General features: G+C 42.5%; 1 protein-coding gene across 1 annotated transcript in view; it reads left to right on the plus strand.

The window, feature by feature from the left end:
* The window catches only part of LOC139317523 (serine/threonine-protein kinase tousled-like 2), a 178,845-nt gene that overhangs the window by 70,516 nt on the left and 80,332 nt on the right, over positions 1-27,997 (plus strand). Inside the window, exons 2-4 of the mRNA XM_070944597.1 lie at positions 8,275-8,435; positions 9,069-9,158; positions 10,478-10,647. Coding sequence (XP_070800698.1) covers positions 10,545-10,647 — 103 coding nt within the window. The 5' untranslated portion in view covers positions 8,275-8,435; positions 9,069-9,158; positions 10,478-10,544. The remainder of the gene's footprint in view (positions 1-8,274; positions 8,436-9,068; positions 9,159-10,477; positions 10,648-27,997) is intronic.

The raw sequence follows: 27,997 nt of genomic DNA on the forward strand, positions 1-27,997 counted from the left end.
AAGCAAAACTTTTTTAAAAATGCAAATAAACCAGGAAGATGGCTAGCATATAAGATGAAGAAGGAAAAAGAAGGGAAATTGATAAGCCAATTATTAGATCAAGAGCGAAAGATACACTAGGAGGAGGAAAAGAAAAAAATAGTTGAGGAATATTATAAGAAACTATATCAACAAGAGTAGATACCAGAAGGAAAAATAGAACAATATTTGAAAAAAGTAAAGACGCCCAAAATACCAGAACAATTTTAAAATGCATTAGAAGAAAGAATATCAATGATGGATTTGATGGAGGGAATTAAAAAGCAGAAGAATGGAAAAACCCCGGGACCAGATGGGTTACCAGCAGAATTATATAAAAAGTTGCAGGATGTACTAAGCAATACACTGCTACAAGTATTTAATGATTTACTAATAGAAGCCAAGGTTCTGAACTCATGGATGGAGGCGTATATAACCCTTATACCAAAAGAATAAACAGATTTACAACAAATAAAGAATTATAGACCAATTTCATTATTAAATGCAGATTATAAAATATTTGCATCAATTATGGCGGAAAGGTTGAAGAAGTTGTTAAATTTATTATTTATTTATTTGATTTATTTGATTTGTATACCGCCCTACTCCCGAAGGACTCAGGGCGGTGAACAGCCAAGCAATAAGATACATAAATACAAAAATTTAAAAAACCAGTTAAAATCGAATTAAATCATTTTTTGGCCCAGACAAATTAAAACACCCCAATAATTTAAGAACAGATTTAAAATTTATATATTAAAAGAGGGAGGAGATTAGGCCAAGCCTGCTTGATGGAATAAAAGAGTCTTCACAGCGCGGCGGAAGGTGCGCAGATCCGGGATCCTCCGTATCTCTGGGGGGAGCTCATTCCAGACGGTAGGTGCCCCCACAGAGAAGGCTCTCCCCCTAGGGGTCGCCAGCCGACATTGTTTGGCTGACGGCACCCGGAGGAGTCCCTCTCTATGAGAGCGTACTGGCCGGTGGGAGGCTATTGGTGGTAGTAGGCGGTCCCGTAAATAACCAGGTCCTAAGCCATGTATAAATGAATTTATACATTTAGATCAAATTGGTTTTCTGCCTAAAAGACAAATTAGAGACAATATAAGAATTATATTGGATACATTGGAATATTACGAGGCACATCCAGAGAAACTGTTATTCTTAGACACGCAGAAAGCATTTGATAATGTGAATTGGCAATTCATGATTTTACAACTACAAAAGATGGATTTTGGGGATAGATTTATCAATATGATTAAGAGTATATATAAAGACCAATCAGCAAAAGTAATAATAAAAGGTGAAATGACAGAGAAAATAGATACAAGAAAAGCTTCTTTTTTAAAAAAAAAGTTTTTTATTTTTATTTCTCATAAACAAGTTTACATGTACAGTCATTTCCATCATTTTTCATTCATCTTTTCTTTTAACTTTCATTTTTCATTTTTACTTTTTCGGGACTGCTCTTTTACCCTTTACCTGTACTCCAACCTTTCTTCTTCTCCTCCCCTTCTCTTCCTTCCTCTTTCTCCTCCTTCCTTCATTCTTCCTCTCCTTCTCTTTCCTACTTCCCTTTCTCTTCCCCCACTCCTCTCTTCTTCCCTCCTTCTAACCTTCTCCTCTGCTCCTCTTTCCCCTCCCTTTTCTTCCTCTCCTTTTCCCTTTCTTCTTTCTCCTCTCCTCTCTTCTCCCTTCCTCTCTCTCTGCTCCTTCCCCTCTTTCCTGTTGTTTCCCTTTTCAGTTCAATCTAAAGTGGTATTCGAGCAGCCCCAATTTTCTAATTATCTTTATTCTCATTTCAATTTCTTATTCAATTATTATTTATTTTTATTTCATAATTTGTGTACATTTTTATAATATCTCACTTTTTTCCCTTTTACCCCCCCCCCCCTTCCCTTTCTCCTTTTACTTGACATCATCTGGGTATCTACACTGCTCAAAAAAATAAAGGGAACACAAGCAGAAGACATCCGAGATCTGAATGAATGAAATAGCCTTATTAAATACTTTGTTCGTTACATACAGTAGTTTTGTGTTCCCTTTAGTTTTATTTATTTTTATTTATTTATTTATTTTTAAATTTGTATACCGCCCTTCTTCCTGAGGACTCAGGGCGGTGAACAGCCAAGTAAAAACATAAACTACAAACATTAAAATACAGTTGTTAAAATAAAATAGTTGTTTGAGCAGTGTATAAACTACTGTATGTAAAGAACAAAGTATTTAATAAGGCTATTTCATTCATTCAGATCTCGGATGTCTTCTGCTTGTGTTCCCTTTATTTTTTTGAGCAGTATATTTTTCTAATTGTTTTCTCCCATCTATTCTCTATCTATTTTATCTCTATATCCTTATTCATATTTCCTTTCTAACCAATCATAAAATTTATCCCATGTCTTGAAATATATCGACTCCTCTTTATCTTTTATTCTCAATGTTAATCTATTCATTTCTGCACATTCTAAAATTTTCTTTATAATTTCTCCTTCCAACGGGATTTTATCTGCTTTCCAGTTTTGTGCAAATACAATTATAGCCGCTGTTATTATATGAATACTCAAATATGTATCTTCTTTACTATAATTCTCTGGTAAAATTCCCAATAAGAATATCTCTGGTTTTAACTCTATATGTTGCTACAACATTCCCTCTAACCATGTTTGTATTTTCACCCAATATTGTTTTGCTTCTTTACACAACCACCACATATGATAGTATGATCCCAGCAACTGGTGACATTTCCAACACTTAGCTAATTTATCTTTAAACATCTTAGCTAATCTTTCTGTTGGTATATGCCATCTATAAAACATCTTATACAAGTTTTCTTTATAGGCTGTTGCCATTGTTAATTTATAGTTTCTTTCCCAAAGCTGTTGCCATTTCTCCAATTCTATGGTGTATCCAAAATTCTTTGCCCATGCTATCATTGTTTCTTTTACTTCTTCATCCTCTAGTCTAATACGCAACATTTGCTTCTATATCAATCTTGTCTATCTTAGATATTAAATCTGTGGACATCCACATCATATCTATTCTTTTTTTTTTTTATTGCAAAAGTTTTACAATTACATTTTCACCCCTTTCCCCCCCCACCACCCTCCCCAAACTTCCCAACCTCCCTAACCCTCCCTAACCCTCCCCTCCCCCCAGACTTCCCTATATTATACTCATATCTGGTAAAAAAAATAAAAAAACCCTTAATATAAAACTTGTGTAAAAACTTGAACCCCTCCCTCCCCTTTATAATTTTTCTTTTTACCCTCATTACATTAAAATATTTCTAATACATTATTTTCAAATAAAAGCTATTTGATACTTTCTAGTTTGATATTTGTTCTGAACATATTCTATCCACTTTTTCCATTCCCATTCATAAGTCTCTTGTGAACAATCTTTTAAGTATGCTGAAATCTTCGCCATCTCTGCAAAACTGGCCATCTTCAAAGTCCATTCCTCAATAGTGGGCAAGGCTTCATTTTTCCAATATTTACCTATCAACAATCTTGCTGCTGTTATCATATACAATATCAGTTTTGTTTCACCCAATGTAAAACCCTTAACTATGCCCAATAAAAAGAATTGTGGAGAGAATTGAATTTTTTTCTTCAAAACATTCTGCATGACCCACCAAATTTTTATCCAAAAAGCCTTAACTTTCCTACAGGTCCACCAAACATGATAATACGTAGCATCCAAACATTCACATCTCCAGCATTTTGGCTGAACATTAGGGTACATACATGACAACTTTTTGGGATCTAAATGCCATCTATAAAACATTTTTTTCACATCATATCTATTCTTGACCATGACATATGTCTATTTGAATAAAATGTGTAATGCTTTTCCTTTAGGTTTCTTTTTCTCCAAGCATCCTGCAGACTTAGTTCATCTACCATTGTATAAAATGCTTTCGGAAGTGCCTTCCTTGGTTTTTTATTTACTTTTGTAGATTTATAGTCTAACTCATTATCAACAATTGCATTAAAGTCTCCTGTTATGCAGATATACTCATATTCATATTCTAGTATTTTCCTATGTAGTTTCACATAAAATTCTTCTTGATTTTCATTCGGAGCGTATATACCCACAAGTAATATTTTTTTGTAGTTCATTACAATTTTTACCATTAATACTCTTCCTTCCTCATCCTCAAATATTTGTTTGGATTGGATTGGATTGTCTGTTTGATGTAAAATACTCTTTTGCTTTGCGAAGCCAATGTTGTATACAATGTCCCCAATTTTAGTCGCTCCAAAAGCTTTTTATGTTGCTTTCTAATATGTACTTCTTGTAAGCATATAATTTCTAATTTTAGCTTCTCTAATTTGTTGAATATTTTTCTTCTTTTTATTGCTGAATTTAGTTCATTTATATTCAAAGATATTATTTTAATTTCTTCTTCCATTTCTTATTTATTTACTTGTTTTGTCGATCTAGTTGTTCTTATCTCCCTTTGTTCTTTAAATTCTTTCGCCCTTGCTCCTTCTCTTAACGCTCTCTCATCTTGTTCTCTCGTTGTCTCTCTTGGCTGTTCTTTCTTCTCCTCCTGTTGTCCATCCCCTTTTTCATCTCTCAATCTTTCTTCCTCTTGAACATCTATGTGTTGTTTATAAAATAACTCTGCTCTCTCTATTGAATCTAGTCTGTATCTTTGTTCTTGCCAGTTCACCAATATTCCTTCTGGAATCAACCATCTAAAATTTATTCCTCTCTTTATCATACATTTCGTGAGAAATTGATATTCTTTTCTCAGATCTCTCACTCTTCTTGGAATTTGTTTCAGTGCCACTACTTCTCTTCCTTTGTGCTTTATTATCGTGTTTCTCATCAATTGCAGTATCTCTGTTCTCAGTGTTTTCTTAGTAAATCTAACATGAATTTCTCTAGGCAGATTGTTTCTCATCGCATATCTTGTGTGCACTCTATATATTTCGTCGATCCCATTTAATATCCTTTCCTTACGTTTTTCCATTGCTTCTGCTAGTATCTCTTCAATTTTCTTTGCTAAATTTTCTCCCTTCTTCAATATTTTGGAATCTTAAATAATAATCAGCTTTATCCATTTCCAGGGTTATAATTGTTTTTTCCTGATTTTTATCAGTAATTGTAAGTCTATAGTCCATCTCTTCAACTTTTTTCTCTGTTGCTTCTGTTTTTTCTTCTATTTGCTGCAATCATTCATTTTTCCCCTATCATCTCTTCAGTTTCTTTCAATTCTCCTTCCATTTTTTCCATTCTCCCATCTACCTTGTCTAATCTTGTCTTAAGATCTTCATATATAGTCTGTAGCATATTTTTTTAATTCTGTGTTAATTTTCTCTTGCTGTGATGCAGTTTCTGTTGTCTTTTGCCCTGTGGTGCCCGACACTGTTGATATTGATGGTGATGATAAATGTGTTGTTTTCTTCATCTTGTCTCTTCAAATCACATCACCCAATTTATAATCCAGATAATCCAATTGTTAGGTTCCAGCTGTTCTTTTATTTCAATTCCAAATTCAAATTCCAGATCTGCTCCCAAATCAATCAGATTCTTCAGGTTCTTGATACCCTAATCCACATAGGTTTAATCCATATAAAAAGAAAAGGTAGAAAGGCTATGAAAAACCATCCAAAAAGTCAAAAACGAAAAAATAAAAAATAAAAAAAAAGAAAAGAAAAAAGAGGTAAAGAACAAGAGTAGGAAAAAAAAAGCAAATCGGAGAAGAAAAAATAATATTCCAAATATTCCAAATAACACTATTGCAAAGTCTTCAAAAATTTATAAATCCAGCAGGCAAGAGGGGAAAAAAAGAAAAAGAAAACAGACAGCCCAGCTTTTCCCTCTTCTATTACAAAATCACAAGACCACTTCTCATCAAAAACGTCTTGCCAGTTTCCAAAACATTTTCCAAGGTCATCCCACTCTCATCTTCTCCTTTATTCAATACATCTATTTAGTTTTTTCTGTCACCACTAGATGGCACTGCCGTCCACTTAAAATAGTCTTAAAAATATTAAAAATATCCATTTACTTTTCCTTCTTTCTGTTTTGGACTCCCAGTCACAAAACTCAAATTTTTAAAGTACAGTTCATTCACCTCTTTGTCCAATCTGCTTTCAATTCATTTAATTTAGTTTTTCAGCTTTCATTAATCAGTCTTTATTAATGGCTTCCGCTCCTTCGCTGCTATTCCGGAAGTGGGGAGGTAGCCTTATTCTGCTCCTTCCCCTCTCCTCTTTGCCAATTCTCTCAAGTAAAAAGCTTTAAAAGTTCAGGAGTTAAATATATAAAGGAATCTTGTTTCCAAGACCACAGTTTCTCACCCAGATGATCACCTCATTCTTTTTTCCTTCTCGCATGTGGTCGCCCTGGCTTTTGACAGCTCCTAATGGCTGTCTTCCCTCGCCGCTGGGTCGGAGGCTAATGCTTCCACTTCAGGGAACTTGTGACTTCCCTGTTCGTACCAGCCTGTGCCTCCGTTCTTCACTGTCCCTACAGGACAGCTATGATCCCTGGGGATCCCCAGGCTTATTGTGGGGGCAATAAGCTGACTTTGTATAAGTATACCAAAGGATGAAGGCTATTGCTTAACGCATTGTAAGCCGCCCTGAGTCTCCGGAGAAGGGCGGCATATAAATCAAATAAAAAAAAAAAAAAAAGCGGCTGGGATATCAGCATTTTCCCAGAGCCCCGGAATTTGCTGTATTGCCGCAGAGCTGGCCACACACCCCTCTATGTTTTTATGTTTCTAAACCATCAGGAGTCTTTTAATTCCAGTGTGTAAACATGGTAAATAATAAATAATCAGAGTTCAAGAAACTTAAGACCTATAAAGACATATTGATGGAAGTAGAAATGTTTAGCCTTGAGAAGGGAAGCATGAAGAGAGGTATGATACCCCTTTACAGATACTGAAATTATGTCATAGGAAAAACTAAAGACTTGTCTGTCTCCAGTGGGCAAAATGTAATACTTGATTTAAATATTTAATTTACTCAGGGTGTGTGTATTTGTATGCTATGCCTTCAAGTGAGTCTTCATTCCTGATAACTACATAGACCAGTTAAATGTTTAGACAAAAGAGTACTCCAACAGTAAACCCAGTTATCCTGGTTGTGTTCCAGTAGAGGCTTAGACATGTTCAATTTGTATTCCTGCACTGAACAAAAAATTGGACTTGAGTGACCTAAATGGTCATAAACCCTAACCCTAAACAAAACTCTGATTCTGTTAAATTGACATTACAAAATGAGAAATAATGTAAGGTTCATGTTAACCCTATAAAGTCTTAAAGGCAGACTGTATTCCACATACCTTAACTGCCTCTTCCTTTGTCATGATTTTGAGAATATTTTCTTAATGGTTTCACTTATGTGCCATGTTCAGGTTAAAAGTCAGGTATACTAAGTGATAATATATAGTAATACATTGGGCTTTGAAGTAGCATGTTGTGTGAACTCCAATGTGGTTTATGACCTAACATATCTGAAACATTCAGCTGTGATATAGTCAACCTTCTGTTTGGAGGTAAGCCTGAAAATTTCCTGGAAGAGGGTTTGGTGAACTGGTGTAATAAAAACAGCCTCGTTTTACATGTAGAAAAACAAAAGAGATCATTGTTGATTTCAGAAAAGGCAGGCACAGCCATACACCTCTGTGTATTAATGATTCAACTGTGGAGGTGGTTAGTAGCATTAAGTGCAGCTAACGAGCAGGTTAGCTTGGTCGCTCAACAGTGAGACACTGGTGAAGCGGGCACAGCAGCTCCTGCATTTTCTGTGTCGTATTAGAAGAGTATATCTTCCTTCCTCTGACCTTACCACTTTCTATAGAGGGATGATCAAAAGCATCCTGTTGTATTGCATTACTGTCTGGTTTGAAAGCATTACTGCTTCGGACAGGAAGGCAGTGCAGAGAGTGGTGAGGATGGCAGAAAAGATTATTGGAAGTTCACTTCCTTCTATCCAGGACATGGCATATAAGCACTGCTTGATCAGGGTCCGCAGTATTGTCAGGGACATTATACATCCTCACCATGACCAGTTTTCCTTGTTACCTTCTGGGAGGAGGCTTCGTGGTATCTGAAGCAGTACATCTAGATTCAGTCACAGCTTTGTTCCATATAGTATCAACCTTGTGAACTCTTTTCTACTATGTATTCAAAATGGACGGACACACGTGTGTGTGTGTGTGTGTGTGTGTGTGTGTGTATTCTTTTGACAGCGGGGAACAAAATTTCATTTTTAATGTGTGCCATTGTGTTCACAGTAAAAAAGACAAAGGTTTACCTTATGTTGGAAGAAATATCTATCTGGTTCAGTTCCAATCCGGGAGAAAAACACTGGAAACATGGATGCTGATTGGAAAGATGGTTTAATGATGAAGCAGAACCACATGGGTTCTGGGTAGCTGACCACATGGAGTTGAGAGTGAGGGGCTTTTATACCTTTTCTTGGGCTTTGCACTTGAACTTCCTGTGCAAGAACATGTATTCTATTGGCTGTTGTATGGGTCATAGCTGGCTCTGTAGGTTGTCTGAGCTAAGTTTGGTTGAAGCCTGGAGGGTGATGCAATGTCCCCAGGAGATTGTGCAATGTGGTGAGCTCTGCTGCTAGATGGTAGAGGGTTAATCCTATTATGTCCTGAGGGCACATGTCTTGACTTAATCCCATCATCCTGGATCTGGAGGTCTTTTGTTTTGTAGATAGACTGGCCCAATCTTTCTCAGTGGGCACAAAATATCTGCTGGGGGCTATTAAGAAAGACTTGGGGGCTGCTTTCTGTCTCCAAGAGCATGTTTCTCTATTTCTCCTTTAGGGAAATATAATATTCTGCCTTTTTAATATTTCCTAAAATATTTCATTCTTTTGGGAGGGGATGGCTTCCCATCCTGACCTGACCTGACCTGTCAAATACTTTTGAGGGAAGTTTTTGGTTATCAAATTTATCCTTTCTTGAGTTTAGTAGCTAACAAGCCATTGCCTATATTTTTTCACCTCCTGAAGTTCAGGAGGATAGGTGAAAAGCCAGGCATAATAAATAATTCTGTCTTTTTCTTTTAGGCATGCATGTAGAGAGTACAGAATCCATAAAGAGCTGGATCATCCTCGCATAGTTAAATTGTATGACTATTTCTCACTGGACACTGACTCGTAAGTACTGCTGTCTTTGTAATTTGTAATGTGAATAGTCATTTGAAAGTTTGTGATCAGAAATTTGGGGTGCCTTAAAATAGAAGAGACCAGTGTGTTTTGAAATATGGATTCTAACATCTAAAATAATGGCTTGCCAAAAATTTAACTTGCCTGTCCAGTCCAGTCATTAAGAGAAGGCCTTTTGCAAGTCCCCACTCCTTGCAAGGTGCATGGGCTAAAAGATAATTCAGCATGTAATCTGAGTGGTGGGCCCATTTTGTGAAATACTTTTCTCTGGAAGAACATACAGCCCAAATGCTACTGGCATTTTGTAAACAAAGTAGTGTTGTTCCAGTTTGGGTTCAGACCTTAGATTAGCTTTATTAGCATGATGCTAATGATGACCCATGATGCTTATTCCTGGTTTTTAATTATCTTTAAATGTTTACACTGAGCTTTTAATTATTAAATTAAACCTCCTAGAGTCCCTCAGAACTAAGATGGGGATAAAGCACATACATATTTTTTTTCTACACAGCATTCATGGTGACTTACAATTTTAAAAAGTAGATAAAATATGAGTAAAACATTTAAAATCACTATAAACTAATTAATATCAAAACAGCCATACTAAAACAGTCTTGTCTCCTTTCTAAAAAAACAAAAACAAACAAGTAGAAGCCAAGCACAACTGAGGGCAAGTATTCCATAATTTGGGAGCAATGTATGTGAGGGCCTTCTTCCACAAACCTCATGAACAGATTGTGGAAAGGCAATATAATTAGTATTCTGGGAAAATATGTCATGGAGGAGAAAATAGGATTTATGAAAGGAATACAAGTATTATCACCTCACACATAAGAGAAGATAAGCTGCAGTAATATTTTATTTTGTGGGTGCCAGCAGTTGATTTTACAGAATTGAAATTTATGCTAAATGTACTAAGTAAATTTGGATTTAGCCCATTTTTCCAATAATTTAACTCAGTTTAATATTTATCTGTTTAATTCAAGGTGAAAATATGACACTATGAAACAAGTGACACATGAGAGTGAAAGGAAAAATGTGCTTTATGCCAAAGAGAATGTGTTTGTATGACATTTCACAGTATTGATGAAATTAAAGATAACTTGAAAACATTTCACATTATAAAATAAATCCCAAAAAATCAAATATAATGCTCCATAACATGGGACACTTACCACAAAGCAGCATTCCTATTTATTTCTGTTAAGTGTTTAGGCCACTTTTCAGCTTAAAAAATACATGGTCATACATTCAAAATGTAAGTTGATTTTGATACATTCATAAAAACATGTTTGATTGACTTCCTCCAGGTTTTGTACAGTATTGGAATACTGTGAGGGAAACGATCTAGACTTCTATCTGAAACAGCACAAATTAATGTCAGAGAAAGAAGCCCGGTCTATAATCATGCAGATTGTGAATGCATTAAAATATTTAAATGAAATCAAGCCACCTATTATTCATTATGATCTCAAACCAGGTAAGTTCATGGTGAAGTCTGTACCACAGCATCACTTCAAGTTTCCTTAGTTGTAACTGGAACATTGTCAAACATTGTCATTTGGTTGTTACTTTGAAAAGTATTACATATGCTGGTGCAGCTGTAGTGCTAATATCTTCAATGTTGGATAGGTGTTATTGTGAAAAGGAGATCAGTGGTTATCTTTAATTTTTATCTTTTATTCAGATTATAACTTGAAGTGCTTTAGTAAACTGCAGTTGATGCCTGGTTCTACATTGGCTCATGTTTGTGCCATGTTCTTTTATAAGTGAAATGAGGTAGACCGGGATGGGAAGCAGGCTGATGAATGGAAATTGTGATGATGATGATGATGATGATCATCATCATCATCTTTTGGCCCTGTTTAGCTGCTTTTATATCAAAATAAAAATAAATTAAAATAAAATAATATTTGTGCAGCTTTCTGAGATTTAGTGTGTTTCTGTAGTGTTTCACTCTAACTACACAAACACACAAAATCTCACAAAGCTGTATGTGGAATTTTGTGTGTGTAAAATGTGAAAGTTGATTTTTTGGGCTTTTTGTGGCTATGTGAGGTTCCTGCTTGTTGCGGGGCCATTTTGAGTCTAGCACAGCTGCTTTTACATTGTGGGTGAGCCAGTTGTGTTGTGTTGTGTTTTGTAGGTTAAAAAAGGGCAAAGAAGTGACATTGACTTGGCCACGCCCACCCAGTCACCTTACCACCAAGCCCCGCCCACTAATTAAGCCCCGCCCACAGAACCGGTAGCAAAAAATTTTAGATTTCACCCCGTCTTCCAGTGCCCCTTTTTCTTCTTCAACCATCTGATGTACTTGCAACATTCCATGCCCAACTATTTTCCTTGTAAATAGTCTGTCAACATTGCTGCAGTGATGAAGGGCATGATTCATTGCCATTATTTTTCTGGCCTTTCTATCCAGAGTTTTTAGTTGTGCTTGAGTCCAGTCCACTATTCCACCTGTCTAATAATGGGAATTGCCCAGGTGTTCATTGCCTTGATGGTATTTCCTCCACTGAGTTTGGACTTTAAGAACTTCTTCACTCTCTTGATGTATTCACTTCTCTAACCTTCTTCTTGAGTTCAATGTGCTTGATGTTGTCATCTTGAAGAATGCCCAGGTATTTGTAGTGATCGTCTTTATCCAGACTCTTGATGTTATTTCCATAGGGCAGTGGCCCTCAACCTTTTGGGCACCAGGGACCAGTTCTGTGGAGAGAGGTTTTTCCACAGACCGGAGGGGACATGGTTTCGCGTGCTGCCTGCATCCTGTGGATGGGGCGTCACTTGTTTGTGTGGCCCAGTTTCTGGCATGCTGCAGACCGGTGCCAGTCCATGGACTGGGTGGGGGTTGGGGACCCCTGCCATAGGGCATCTTGATTCCTTCAGGTGTAGATCTCCCTCCAGTATGACTGGTGGTGGAGGGGGGTGCTGGGATTGTATTGTGTTTGGGGGATCTTCTTTGGAGAGTAACGTTCAGTGAAATACTGGATACACCTTCATTGATGGGGGTAATTGGAGGTGAAAGGCTACAGGGTTGATTTGTCAGAGAACTTTGAATGGTCCCACAAGTTTAGTGTCTAGCTTCCTGGAAGGTCTTGAAGTGGCTAAGAACTTGGTAGAGAGACAGTCTCCTACTGCTATGGGTGGTCATTCCCACCGATGGGCATCTGCTGCCTTCTTGTAAGCCTGTTGTGCTTGCTCGAGCTGCTGTTTCAAAAGATCGTGAGTAGGAAAAACGGGAAGTTGGCGTTGTGGCGAGACGCGCGGGGTTTTTGGACGCTTCAGAACCCCCGCCGAAAACTCTGCCGCTGGACGGTCCGAACCAGACCACACAGTCTCGATTTGACTGTGGTAGTGGAGGGCACATCCTGAGGATCCCAGGGACATCGGTAAGTCCCTGGTTGAGTCAGGAAAGCCCTCTTTCCAGCGGCGGAGCTGCAGCCATTAGGCTGCGGAGGCTGTGACAACTTCAGGAAGGAAGATCGGAACGACAGTGATCAGAGCAGTGAGAAACTTTCACTTTTCTTTAAATATTACTAAGAACACCCTTATCGATGTATGAGATTATGATGGAAAGTAAATGAAGAGGAGCGGCGAACCTATTTTGGACTAATTCTGTTTTTCCCAAGTATACATTTTAAAAGACTTGAAATTGCTTAATTGTTTTACTTCTTTTTTGGAAAACCGGACTGGACTGAAAGTAGGAAAAACAGTATTGGGACGTTTTTGAAACTTTTGGAATTTGTTGATATTGGATTGTTTGATTTGCTGAGTTGGTACATCTGGACTGGTACCTTTTCTTTTATTTTTGGACTTCTGGACTATTTAAAAGAAAGATTTTCTTTTCTCTCTCTTTTTTTCCCCTTTAAAAGAATAGGAGAGCTAGGGGAGTGTGCAATGCTGCCACCCACTGGAAGAGAAACTTTGTTGCTATGTTTATTTAAGTAGCAGAACAAAAGAAACATTGTAGCCAAAACAAATATAGAGAACCTGTTTGGAATGAGAAGACTGAAGAGCTACTGTTTACACAGGTGCTCTTCTATCTAAATTGATAAAGCCTGGGAACATACTGGAAAGCTTTGGATTTTTTTTTCCTTTGGGTAACTATTTTAATTTCAGTGAGATGTGTGGCCTGGAAAGGAAAAACTACTCCCTGTAGGCTCTTTGGACATAAAGGATTTGAAGGACTATTTAATTTCTTTGTTGCTCTCTTTTTTTCTTTTGTATCTTTTTTTTTCTTTTTTTAATACTCTCATTTTTGTTGTTTTTTTTCCTGCTTCTTTTTCTATTTTGGAATTGGGACTTCTATATAAATATTGGATTAAGGCATTCAAGAGCCTGAAGAATTATTGTTATTTTTTAATTTTTAATTTTTATTTTGGCTTTGTATTTGGAGGAGGATTTTAAATTTTTGTCTCTTCCTATTTTTCTTTTTTTGTGTGTGTTTTTTCCCTTTGGATTAGGGTTTTGGAAGAACCTGAAGAATTTGAGAAATTATTTTCTTTTTCTTTCCTTCTTTTTTCTTTTTTCCCCTTTTTCTCCCCTTTTTTTCTACTTTTTCCTTTCCCCCCACCCTATTGCTTAGTTGGACCTCTTGAACTTCTTTTGGCCTGAAAGTGAACCTGGCTAACTACAAAATGAGCAAAAAAGTAGCGACGGTGGGAGCTTCAGCGACTACACCATCCTCATCACCATCTGGAGGCCAACGCTCCATCCAGACAACATTGCAGGAAGAGAAAGAGAAAGAAGCGACACAAATGATCTTACAAACACTTCAAAGAATGGAAAAACAACAACAAAGAATGGAACAGCAACAACAAAGGATGGAGCAACAGTTACTTAAAACAGACGAAAAGGTGGTCAGCATACAACAAACAGTGATGAAATATGAAGAGAGATTGGTTAAACTGGAAGAAAAAGATGGGCAAAAAGAAGAAAAAATGAAGGAAATCGAGAATAGACTTGGAGAGGTCGAACAAGGAACATCTGGCTTAATTGGATGGGAAATGGACAAAGCAGAATTCTACCTAAGATTCCAGAATGTCGTGGAAGAAAAAGGGGAGGATCTAGCTGAGATTATGAATACGATTCTAGCCGAGGCTTTAGAAGTAACTAAAGAGAAGATGATGGAAGGAATTGATGAAATTTATCGAGTTTATACTGGATATGCGATGCGTAATAAGCTTCCAAGAGAAGTACACATAAGATTTACTAAGAAATCAATTAAGACACAGATTCTTCAGGCTGCTCGTGACAATGCTTTGGAATACAAAGGGAAAGAAGTCACAGTTTTGAGACAAATTCCAAGGAAAGTGAGAGAGATAAGAAGAAAATACCAATTCTTGACCAAAGTTTTGTTGCAAAAAGGGATTAACTACAGATGGCTGCTTCCAGAAGGAGTAGGCTTAACATGGCAATTCCAAAGATATAGGCTCAATACAATTGATAAGGCAAGAGCCTTCTATGAGGAAGTTCTTAAGACAGATGTAGATATGGAAGTTGAAGCTCAAGCAACATCAGCCCCAATAAAACTCGCTGAAGAGGAATTGATAACGCTGGAAGTAACAGAAGGAGCGGTGGGCGGAGTTATGGAATACAAGGAGCAACGTGAAGCCAGATCGACTAGAGCAACAAAACCTAATTATAAAGTATGAATATGGAAGAAAGGAAATTAATTTCAATAAATATAAATGGACTTAATTCAGCCAATAAAAGAAGAACAGTTTTCCACAAATTAGAAAAACTAAAATTTGATATAATTTGCTTACAGGAAGTGCATATTAAAAAACAATATGAACAATTATTGATTCAACCAAAACTTGGCAAAACTTTTGTATCATTGGCGCAAAGTAAAAAAAGAGGAGTTGCTCTGCAGGTCCAGATGGACTGCCAGCTGAATATTATAGGACGTTACAAGAATCGTTATCGATCCCAATGCTGGAGGTTATGAATGAAGTAATGATAAAAAAAGAAATACCCAAAACATGGACTGAGGCATATATCACTTTGATTCATAAAGAAGAAACAGACTCACAACAAATCAAAAACTATAGGCCTATATCCCTGTTAAATGCAGACTATAAAATCTTTGCAATGATATTGGCAGAAAGACTTAAGAGATATTTGAATAACTTTATACATTCTGACCAAAATGGATTCCTGTGTTGTGACTCCGACCCCCGACCCCGTTTTATCGGAGGGAGAAGACTCCGAAAGTGAAGGAGAGGAGTTGGCAAGGCCTCCCTCTCCAGGACCCTCCTCTCTGGCAATGCCTCAGGTGTCTCCTGAAGGAGAAGAGATAGGCCAGGAGCCAGGCATCTCCGAGCAGCAGCAGTTAGACAGTGACGGAGATAAGTCTTGGCTGGATCCCCGCCAGCGTCGGAAAGACAAGCGCACGGAGCAGAGAAGGAGGCGTGCCAGAGATTAAGCTGAGTCACTGGACCACACCCCACAGGGGATAAAAGGGGGTGTGGTGGCCATTCAGACTTTGTGACGGACAAAACTGAACAGCTAGCAAGTCATACTGTGTCTCTGGAACTTCGTTATCTGCCTTCCTTGGATTTATTATGGACTGGACTTGACAATTCTTTGGCTTTGTGAATTTATTTTGGTTTATCTGACGGAGGAGGAACACCTCCCTCTGTGAGTAAAGTTTTCGGCAAGCAGCTACTGGGTTGCTGCCAATTCTGTTATCAAAGGAAATTATTGTCTGCAAGTTTATTTTAACTCCTGGCTGACTGTTTGTGTGCGTGTGTGAGACGGGGACAGAACATCCTGCCAAAAAGACCAATTCGAGACAATTCTCTCAAGGAAAATAATTACAATAAGGTTAAGCGACAGATAGGACAAGATTTGGAAAAATGGGGAAATTTGCAACTATCTTTAATTGGGAGAATTGCAACTATTAAGATGAATATTTTGCCTAGAATTTTATATTTATTCCAAACGATTCCGATAAAGTTGGACAAGGAATTTTTTATAGATTTGAATAAAATAATATTGAAATATATTTGGCAGGGGAAAAAGGCAAGAATAAAAATGAAGTTGTTACAAGATGCTAAAATGAGGGGTGGTTTTGGTTTACCTAACTTTGAACTTTATTATCAAGCAGCTAGCTTAATGTGGACTAAAGAATGGATATCATTAAAAAATACTAGATTGTTAAATTTGGAGGGACATGATTTGTTGTTGGGATGGCATGCTTTTCTGTGGTATAAAGGAACTAAAATACAGGGGTATTTTAAAAGACATAAAATACGCGAAGCCTTATGGTTGAATTGGGAGAAGACAAAAAAAATCACTACTTGAAGATACCAGTCTGGGTATCTACAATTGAAGCATTTTCGTATCCAGTGGCGTTTAAAGGGAAGCAAATTATAAGATATAAGGAATTATTGGATGAAAAGGGTGAACTTAAATCAAAGCAAGATATAGAAGATCAAGGGTATAAGATGGATTGGTTTTCATACACGCAAATACTCTCTAGATATTGAGAAGATCTTAAACAAGAAGGTTTCTACAATGTATTGACTAATTTTGATGGATTTTGATGATCATGTAATTAAAAAGCTATATGGTTATTTACTAGAGGTTAAATTGGAAGAAGAACAAGTTAAAGAATCAATGATAGCATGGGGGAAGAATTTTGGCTATGGTATTGATTTGGAGAAATGGCAAAAATTGTGGTCACATAATTATAAAATGACAATGTCTACAGCATATAAGGAGAATTTGTATAAGATGTTTTACAGGTGGCATCTATCCCCGTCAAGAATAGCTAGAATGTTCCAGAATAAATCGGAGAAATGTTGGAAATGTCATCAGACCCCAGGATCCTATTACCACATGTGGTGGATATGCGCAGAAGCAAGGAGATATTGGACTAAGATACACACGTGGTTGGAAAAAATGATAAAGAGACATATTGACTTTAAACCAGAGATATTTTTATTAGGGATTATACCGGAGACATATAATAAAGAACTGCAATATTTAATTGTGAATCTCTTGACAGCAGCTAGAATTGTATTTGCTAAAAACTGGAAAGGAGAAAAGTTACCTAATGATGAAGAAATTATTAAGAAAATGATGGAATGTGCTGAAATGAGTAAATTGACATTTGAAATAAGAGAGCAGGAAGATAGACAATACTATTTGATATGGGATTTATTTTACCAATGGATAGAGAATAAGAATTGGAAATAATTATGATATAAATGGATGTTGAAATTTTTGGAAATAAGCTAGCATGTTTAGTGATAAATTGAAGAGAGGAGGAGCACAAAAATGCCACCAACTGATACACTGTCTATAATTGTATGGAATGATAATGTTTTTATGTTTTGTTTTGTTTGTGTTTTTGAAAAATAAAAAAAATATATATAAAAAAAAAAGATTGTGAGTAGCAAATTTCTCCTGTAAGAAGTCAACCACCCCTGGGACTGTTGAGTCCACTGCAGGGTGGTCTGGCAACACTTTAGGGTGTATGCCATACATGTTTTGAAATGGCGTCATTGAAGTTGATGAGTTTAGCAAATTGTTGTAAGAAAATTCTGTGAGTGGCAATAATGATGACCAGTTGTCTTTGCTATAGGTGCAGTAACACCTCATGTACTGTTGGAGGAGCTGGTTCGTCTTCTCAGCTTCTCCATTCAAGGCAGGATGATGGGCTGAGGAGAGGTTGACCTTGACATTTAGGAGCTGGAAAAGTGCTTTCCAAAACCTATATTGGAACTGTACACCTCTGTCTGAAATGAGTGCTGAGACCATGCCATAGTAGTGAAAGATGTGGTCTAGAAAAAGTTGGGCTATGTCTTTGGCATTGGGCAATCCCTTGCAGAGTATGAGCCATCTTGGTGAAAAGATCTACCACTACCAAAATGGTAGTGAAGCCTTGGACAGGGGGTAAATCAGTAGTGAAATCCACGTAGAATGTATTCCATTGGGGGGGGGGGAGAGGGGGTTGGCAGTGGCTGCAAAAGGCCTGCATGCTTCTGATGGAGGGGTTTGGCCCTCCTGCATGTGTGGCAAGAGGCCATGTATTCCTTGATGTCTGCTGCCATCTGAGTCCATCAAAAATCTCTTAAGGTTCTGTGCAGAATTTTGAACACACACACATGCCCTGCTGTTTGATTGTCATGGCAAAGCTGCAGTACCTCTTCCCTGCATGGGGGGGAAATATTATTCTGCCTCTGTGTTTCAGGTCTCCTCCCTCCATTGCAAAAGGGGTTACAGTACCTGCTGGGGTTTCCATGAGGTCATGTGTCATGGCTCGTGAGAAGTGATCTAGTTGTTGCTGAGTCTATCCTGGTGACTCAGTCCTGGTGTAGTTGGGCAGCTCCCAATCTCTCAGTGGTTGGTGATGATTGTTGAAGCTTGGAAATCTGAAGGTTGTAGAATTATTGTTGGTGCTGGAGTCTGTTGAACAAGAGAATATTCTGGATTGCAAGAGAGTGCACCTGGCATTAAGTTCTTGAAGTCTGGCATGTAATTAATGTAAAAATTAAAATGTGAGGATAATTGGCTCCATCTGATTTGTCTGGGTGAAAGCAGTTTGGTTTGTTGCAGTGTGTGTAGATTCTTGAGGTCAGTATTAACCTCTATAGCTGTGATGGCGAACCTATGGCACACGTGCCAGAGGTAGCACACAGCGCCCTCTCTGTGGGCACGCGAGCTGTCACCCCAGTTCAGCTTCACCGTGCATGCGCGTGCACCTCCCACCGGCAAGCTGGTGTTCGGGTCACTGCTGTGCATGCAAGGGGGGTGGGGCGCATGCGGGGGCTGTGCACGCATGCATGTGGGGCAGGGGGGCTGCAAGCACATGCACAGGGGCAGGGAACATGCGGGGGCGTGTGCATGCACGGGGCGCGGGACACATGCGGGTGGCATGGGATTTCATGCATGGGGCGGGGCACATGTGAGGGCATGCGTGCATGCGGGGCACATGTGCGGGTGCCACGAGCGCATTACATTTTGGGGGTTCGGGCGTGCACACTTTGGGCACTTGGTCTGGAAAAGGTTGGCCATCACTGCTCTATAGGAAAGTGGGCATCTTTTAGGAAGTGTCTCCAGTGTTGGAATGCTGATTTAACAGCAAGGAGTTCCTTATTAAATTAGTCATAATTTTGTTTGGGGACAGTCAGGGCTCTGGAAAAGAAGGCACATGGCAGAAGGCCGTTTCCCCCCTCTCCCTCCTGTAAAACAACAGCTCTGATGGCTACATTTGAAGCGTCTGTTTGAACAGTAAATCTGTTTGAAGTGTCCAGGTGCTGAAGTAAGGGCTGGCAAGCAACAAGCTGCTTTATCTCTTCGAATGCTGATTGGTGTGTAGAAGTCCAAGCAAATTTAACTCCTTCTTAGTCAGTTGGATCAGTGGCTTGACTTTATGAGCAAAACCTGGTATAAATTTCCTGTAGAAGTTAGCAAAGCCCAAGAAGCATTGGACTTCTTTGGCTGTGTGAGGAACTTGGCAGTCTAGGACAGCTTGGACCTTCTGATTTATTATTTATTTATTTATTTTATGCAATTTATATGCCGCCCTATCTCCGAGGACTCAGGGCGGCTCACAACGGTAAAATGCATAATTCCTGCCAATATAAAATTAAAATCCCAATTTAAAACAATTTTAAAATTCATTAACCCCCCCCCCCCATCAGTCCAGGCTGCGGAACAACCAGGTCTTCAAATCGTGGCGGAACGGGCGAAGGTCAGGGGCCATCCGGAGCTCCAAAGGAAGCTGTTTCCAGAGGGTGGGTGCGCCCACAGAGAAAGCTCTCCCCCTGGGGGTCGTCAGCCGACACTGTCTGGCCGACGGCACCCTGAGGAGGCCCTGTCTGTGGGAACGCACCGGGCGATTGGGGATTGTCGCTGGCTGCAGGGGGTCCAACAAATATCCCAGGCCTAGGCCATGAAGGGCTTTGTGGGTAATAAGCAGCACCTTGAACCTCACCCGAAGGGGAACCAGTAACTAATGCAAGTTGCGCAGGAGGGGTGTAACATGGGAGTGTCGGGACGCTCCCATCACAACCCGCACGGCCACATTCTGCACCAGCTGAAGCCTTCGAGTGGTTTTCAAGGGCAGCCCTATGTAGAGAGCATTGCAGTAGTCAAGACGGGAGGTGACCAGCACATGAGTAACAGTGCATAGGGCATCTTGGTCCAAGTAAGGGCGCAACTGGCGTACAAGGCGAACCTGGGCAAATGCCCCCCTGGCCACGGTCGTTACATGATCTTCCAGAGACAACTGTGAATCCAGGAGAACACCCAAGTTGCGAGCCCTATCCACAGGGGGTAACACCTCACCCCCAATGGTCAACGATGGAAGATCTCGATCGGACCAAGATGCCGGTACCCACAGCCACTCAGTCTTGGCGGGGTTGAGTTGGAGCCTGTTCCTCCCCATCCAGGTCCGTACCACTTCCAGGCAATGGGACATCACGTCGAGGGCATCACTGGGCTGGTTTGGGGAGGATATAAAAAGCTGGGTATCATCAGCGTACTGAGGATACCGCACCCCAAAACCACGGATGATCTTCCCAAGCGGCTTCATATAGATGTTGAACAGGAGAGGCGAGAGGACCGACCCCTGGGGCACCCCACAAGTGAGGGGCCTCATAGCCTACCTCTGTCCCCCTGCCAACACCACTTGCATACGGCCCGCGAGATAGGAGGAGAACCACCGTAAAACAGTGCCTCCCACTCCCAACCCCTTGAGCCGTCGCAGCAAGATACCATGGTCGATGGTATCAAAAGCCGCCAACAGATCCAAGAGGACCAGAACAGAGGAGTATCCCCTGTCCCGAGCCCTCCAAAGATCATCCACCAGCGCGACCAATGCCGTCTCCATGCTGTATCCCGGCCTGAAACCCAATTGGTACGGATCGAGGTAGTCTGTATCCTCCAGGGCCAACGGGAGCTGCCGTGCCACCACGCTCTCAACAACCTTCGCAACAAAGCAAAGGTTGGAGACCGGACAAAAGTTATTCAATATGGTTGGATCCAAGGCAGGTTTCTTGAGGAGGGGTCTCACCACCGCCTCTTTCAGGGCGGCAGGGAAGATCCACTCATCCAAGGATGCCATTATTACTGCCTGGATCCAATCCCGTGTCACCTCATCGGCCGCATAAGCTAGCCAGGAGGGACACGGGTCCAGTACACACATGGTGGCACTTAACCTTCCCATGATCCTGTCCACTTCCTCAGGGGTGACAGGATCGAACTCTTCCCAGATCCCAAGACCAGCTGCCTCCTCACCGTCAGACCCTGCCCAGTCAGAGTCCAAACCGTCCCGAATCCGAGTGATCTTATCCAGCAGATGCTGACTAAACTCCTCGGTGCGTCCCTGCAAAGGATCATCCCCCGCCCTCCGATTTAGGAGGGAGCGGGACACCCTGAACAGGGCGGCCGGGCGATTATCTGCGGACGCGATGAGGGCGGAGAAGTATGCCCGCTTCGCCGCCTCCATCGCCACCAGATAGGATCGTGTGAACAATCTCAACTGGGAACGGTCGGATTCGGAACGGCTGGCTCTCCAACCGCTCTCTAGGCCTCTCCTACAGCGCTTCATCTCCCGGAGCTCCTCAACCGGCGCGTGGGAGAGGGAGAGAGGTATTGTCCCAAGCTCCGTCTGGAACCTCTCCGGGTCCATCAGGTGCCTGGGGTGGAACCAGATGGTCGGTCCCGCATCCCAGCGGGGGGGGGGGGGGTTGGCATTCTGGAAGCCTAGCCGCAGGAGATGATGATCGGTCCATGACAGGGGATGGATAACTGGTACTCCCCCACCGAAGTCATCATGCCACTGTTCCGAGATAAAAACAAGATCGGGGATGTGCCCCCCCTCATGAGTCGGGCCCTGAATTATCTGGGTCAGGTCCATGGCTGCCATGGAAGCCATGAACTCCCAGGCCGCTCCCGACGCTCCACCCAGGGACGGCAGATTGAAGTCCGCCAGAACAATAAGTTTAGGGAACTCAACCACCAAACCCGAGAGAGCATCGAGCAGCCCGGGCAGGGCCGTTGATACGCAGCTGGGAGATAGGTACGTAATCAGCAGGCCCAACTGCCCTTGCGGACCCCATCTCATAAGGAGGGACTCACACCTGTCTCTCTGAGGAAAAGTGACCTCCCGTGGGCCAAGGGACTCCCTAATAACAACCGCCACCCCCCCCCACCTCTACCCTGGCCCCTTGGCTGGTGTAGCACCCGAAAACCTGGTAGGCAAAGTTCAATCAGAGGGACCCCTCCCTCCGGGCCCAACCAGGTTTCTGTAATGCAGGCCAGGTCTGTGTTCTCCTCCTCAATTAACTCGTGGATGAGGGGAGCTTTGTTAACCACAGACCTGGCATTAAAATAAACCAGCCTAAGCCCAGGGACCCTCTCTCTCAAACCCCCAGGGAGTCGGACAGAACCAAAAGGGTCGGAGCGTGCCTCCGCTCGAAGATAGCAGGGGCGCGCTCCCAAACACTGATATGGCCCTTTGTTCATCCACCTGCCACCATTCCCAATTGCAACCGGAATCAAGGTCCCCACCCTCTCCCTTGGGGTGCCATCGGGCCCCGTACCCGCTCCAGCCCCACCACTCTCCTCCCCTGGCCTGGACTGACATTGGCCCGGAGGAGCCCCCCCAACTACCAACCGGAAATCGCAACCCTCCCCCCTCCCCAGTCCCCTTAAAAAATTACATAAAAAATTATATAAAGCCCCTTTAGTAAAACCCTTAAAGTTCTTATGGTTCTTATGCTACCTCTCGGGATCCCAGGACCCGTCCTTAAGGCAGTTCTTAGCGAGGCCGGTCGGCCACACCCAAGAATGGGGGGCATTCCTGAGGGCATACAGTTCAGTGCTTGCATAAGTTCGAGACGCCTTCATCAGCCATGGAAACGGATATGGCAATGGCGAATGGGGAACAGTCAATGTAGATGTAAGGCCAAAACGCAACCCAGCTATCCAGAACAGCCACTCCCGGTGCTCTCTCACAGCATTCAGGGCGTACAATGTTCACAAGGTTCACAACCCTTGCCTCCCTCTCACCAAGACAAGGTCCATGTAACGCGCTGGGTGGACCCCAGGGCCAGCACCCCTAGTCCTCGGTGGTCTCTCACAGCAGCGTGGGCAGGGCCAGCTAAACAAGGCCCCTGTTCTGTCCCCGTCTCACACACGCACACAAACAGTCAGCCAGGAGTTAAATAAAACTTGCAGACAATAAATTCCTTCGATAACAGGATTGGCAGCAACCCAGTAGCTGCTTGCCAAGAACTTTACTCACAGAGGGAGGTGTTCCTCCTCCGTCAGATAAACCAAAACAAAGTCAAAGAATTGTCAAGTCCAGTCCATATTAAATCCAAGGCAGGCAGATAACGTAGTTTCAGAGATACAATGCAACTCGCTAGTTGTTTAGTTTTGTCCGTCACAGAGCCTGAATGGCCACCACACCCCCTTTTATCCCCTGTGGGGTGTGGTCCAGTGACTCAGCTTAATCTCTGGCACGCCTCCTTTTCTGCTGCGTGCGCTTGTCTCTCCGATGCTGGCGTGGATCCAGCCAAGACTTATCTCCGTCACTGTCCGACTGCGACTGCTCAGAGATACCTGGCTCCTGGCCAATCTCTTCTCCTTCGGGAGACACCTGAGGCATTGCCAGAGAGGAGGGTCCTGGAGAGGGAGGCCTTGCCAACTCCTCTCCTTCACTTTCGGAGCCTTCTCCCTCCGATAAGACGGGCTCGGGGGTCAGAGTCACAACAGCCCCAGAGCCGCCCTCTCACGGCGGCAGACGTTGACATCTCAGGGTAATGGCCATTTCGGGCTGCCGGGGGAGTCCAGGGCCATCGATGAAAACACCAAATCCATGCAGCCACAGCAACAGAAGTCTGGGAGAAGGGCGGCAGAGGTCCCAGCATCAAGCATAGTCCCCTGGCGCCATAGTCTCTCCGACCCCGCCATGGACTGCAGGTGGGCAAATAGGCAGGAAGTTAGATAGCAGGCCTCCAACAGCATCAGCCAGGGCAGCGTATCGGGGGGTGGGGGGGAATCGGCAACCATGAGCCAAATGGCTCGAAAAAAACACCCACCCCCCCTCGAGGCGGACCCAGCCGCACCAGCGGCCCCCACCGCAGTCCACATCCTCAGGGTAGCAGCAACAGCGAGACCAGCTGGCTTCTTGATGTTCCTGGCTGTCAGCATTCCCACTGACGCCCACCAACACAGCGGCATAGCAGCACAGCAGGGGTAAGGCTCCGAGGCTCCAAAGACAAACCTCTTTCCTCGTTCCTCCAGGTGTTCCGCGGCAGAGATGCCGCCCCCGCTAACCGCCGACTGCCGAATCCCCGGTATCTCTCCGTGCTCCTAACCCCCAACGTGGAGCCTCTGGGGTCTGTTGGGGTCTGCAGCATCTACAAACACTCACCTTGCAGCCCGTATCGGGGGGGGGGGGTGAAAAAAACACCCCTGAAACCCCATATTTTTCACCGAGCCTCTCCATCGCGAGCGGAGGCTCAGCAAGCAGCGGCCATTTTTTTAGAACCGGATATTAGCTTAGAGGAGGGGTCTCCGGGAAGCGCCGGTCAGCTCTTCTGTACCGCCATTTAACTATGGCTTTACCACTTCATAAAAATTATTTTCAAATATTATATTTATAGCATTCATTTCCTGTTCCATATTTCATTTCCCTGCTTTCTTATCTAGCCATTGATAAAATAACCTTCTTCCTGACTCTTATCTTCTGTCTCCTCTCCACTCTCCCTCTCTTCATCTATTGCTATATCGTAAAATTCCTGAGCCTTCTCTGGTGTATCCAACCTATTTTTTTTGTCTTGGCAGGTCACTAGTAAGCCGCCTGGGATAAGCCACTGGAAGATTATTTTATATTTGATAAATTGGGAGGAGAGGAAGTGGTAGCTCCGCCTTTCCTCCCTTACCCTCCTGGGTATTTGTTTGAGAGTCAGAATCTCTTTCCCTTTGTATGTCATTGTTGTATCTCGCGTTCTCCCATCTTTAATTGTTTTTTTAGTAAATCATATGTGTACCTCACGTTCTCAGGAATGCCGTGCGAGACGCAATCAAAACACAGCTACAGCCTTATTCAGCTCATTTGGCACGCTGGCTTATTCGCATCCGCATCCGGCTACACACTGTGATTCGTAAACACGATTGAAATCGGCACTACGTTACACCAAGAATGGGGCGTTTATATAGCCCATCTTTCCATTAACTCATTAGGACCACGCCCTTGTTTGTTACCATGCCCCTCTTTTAGGGGCGTGGACCGCGCCCTTGTTTATTACCACGCCCCTCTTGTAGGGGCGTAATTGGTCTTCAGCGTGTTATGGAAGGTGCTGCCGCTGTGTCCTCCGGAACGGCCCTAATCCCGTCGCACCCGATACCACCACCCCACACCCCGCATACGGCCGCCTTCACCCAGTGCCACCACCACCAAGTATGTATATGTCCCTCGATGCTTTCAGCACGCGTTAGCGATGTCGAGCAGGTTGCTAGGCTCGACAGGCGGCTCCCCTTTCACCACGTGTCCTTCTGTAAGAGATAAGTTACACGTATTAGTAGATAACCGTGGTTTGTGAGGATACATTCTATGAAACTGTCGAATCAGTCGGTTTGCTTTTACATTACTATGCGGTATCCAAGAAGCCTCTTCTACTGGATAACCCTTCCATTTAACAAGGTAAGAGAGGACCCCCCTTGTCCATCTAGAATCTAGGACTTCATCAATCTCGTAATGGCCCTCCGTGACCGGACCAGGACGATCGAATACTTGGATATGTTTGGCGGGTTTGAGAAGACTACTATGAAATACGGGGTGGATCTTCCCCAATAACGGAGGTAACTTTAGTACTACAGTCACAGGATTTATTATTCGTATCACCGGAAACGGGCCCAGATATTTCGGTCCCAGTTTCCTACTAGGAAGCCTTAATTTGATGTATTTGGTAGAGAGAAATACCATGTCCCCTACCTTGAATGGTTGAAACGGTGCTCGTTTCTTATTCGCCTGGCTTTTATATGCGAGAGTTGCTTTATCTAATGCCTCTCTGACCTGGGGCCATACCGTATTCATCTTATCGGCCCACTCATGGGGCATTGGCGACGTCGGTGGTTGATCTAACTCGGGTATCGCTACGAAGTCTCGTCCCATTGCCACCCGAAAAGGAGTGAGACCCGTACTGCTATGAACTGCATTGTTATAGGCGACCTCCGCAAACGGTAGCAGTGAAGACCAATCGGTCTGTTGATATGAAACATAGCAACGAAGGTATCGCTCTATCATTGCATTTGCTCTCTCTGCAGCCCCATTGGTACTAGGGTGGAATGCCGAACTGAGGCCTTGCGTTGATCCAATAGCCGAGAGGAAGTTTCTCCAAAATCGGGCTGTAAATTGCACCCCTCTATCAGAAATAATACGACGGGGTACCCCGTGTAACCTATAAATGTGTTGTATAAATATCTTAGATAGCTTACGAGCTGAGGGTAATCCTTGGCACGGAATGAAATGAGCTTGTTTAGAAAATAAATCGATAATAGTCCAAATAACCGTGTTCCCATTGCTGTCTGGCAAATCGACTATAAAGTCCATCCCTATCTCCTCCCACGGTTGGGTAGGTGTGGCTACAGTCTGTAGTACTCCCAAAGGTTTTCCAGGGCGAGATTTAGCCTTGGCGCATATGGAACAGTCTTGTGTGTATGTTTCTATATCTTTCCTCATATGTGGCCACCAAAACTGACGCCGTGTTAAATGCAGGGTTTTAAGGAAACCGTAATGCCCAGCCGATTTATTATCATGGCATCGGTGTAATACCAGGCCCCGGACCCCTTCCGGTACATACATTTAGTCCCCTTTCCACGAAAACCCGTCCCTATGCGTGAGCAGGTGTTTGTTTTCCTTAAACCAGATATCAGTGTTTAACTCCCTTTGCACCTGCTCTTTCCAGTCTATTGTAGTCTCTGTGGTTACGGCTGCTGCAATCCTACCACCGTTGGGCACCATAGCTTGTACTATCTCATCCCGTTTGCTCTGGAATTGAGGCATCCGAGAGAGAGCATCAGCCAAGAAGTTCTTGCCACCGGGCATGTGTTTTAGCGTGAACCGGAAACACTGAAAATAATGTGCCCACCGGACTTGTTTACGAGACAGTCGTCTGGGAGTTTGTAATGCTATAAGGTTGCGGTGATCCGTCCACACCTCAAATGGTACCTTCCAAAAGATGCCTCCAGGTGAGAAGAGCCCAACGAACAGCAAACGCCTCCTTTTCCCAGATGGCCCAACCCCTTTCCGTGAGACTGAATTTTTTGGAGGTGTACGCACACGGGTGTAACTGACCTTGGACATCGGTTTGTAACAACACGGCCCCTACTGCAACGTCACTTGCATCCACTTGTACTATGAATGGTTTCGATTGATCAGGATGTTGTAGTACGGGTGCCTCAGCAAAACAATGTTTCAGGGTTTCAAAAGCTGTCTGGCACTCCATCGTCCAATCCAAGCGCTGTCCAGGTCGCGGAGGCCCCTCCCCTTTTGTGCGTAGCAGGTTTGTTAACGGCAGAGCAATATGTGCGAATGTTGGGATGAACTGACGATAGAAGTTAGCGAACCCAAGGAAGCTTTGTAACTGTTTCCTTGTTGTAGGGGCCAGCCATTCCAACACAGTATTTACTTTTGTTGGATCCATCACTATACCGTCCTTGGATATCCTATATCCGAGATAGTCTAGTTCTGTGCGATGGAATTCGCACTTGGACACCTTAACATACAGGCGGGCTTTTAACAACCGTTCCAATACCTGACGGACTAAACTAATATGTTCCTCCATAGACTCGGTGTATAT

This window comes from Pituophis catenifer, unplaced genomic scaffold, assembly GCF_029215685.1.
Source record: "Pituophis catenifer annectens isolate HBS135680 unplaced genomic scaffold, rPitCat1.0.hap2 SCAF_5, whole genome shotgun sequence".
NCBI lineage: Eukaryota > Metazoa > Chordata > Lepidosauria > Squamata > Colubridae > Pituophis > Pituophis catenifer.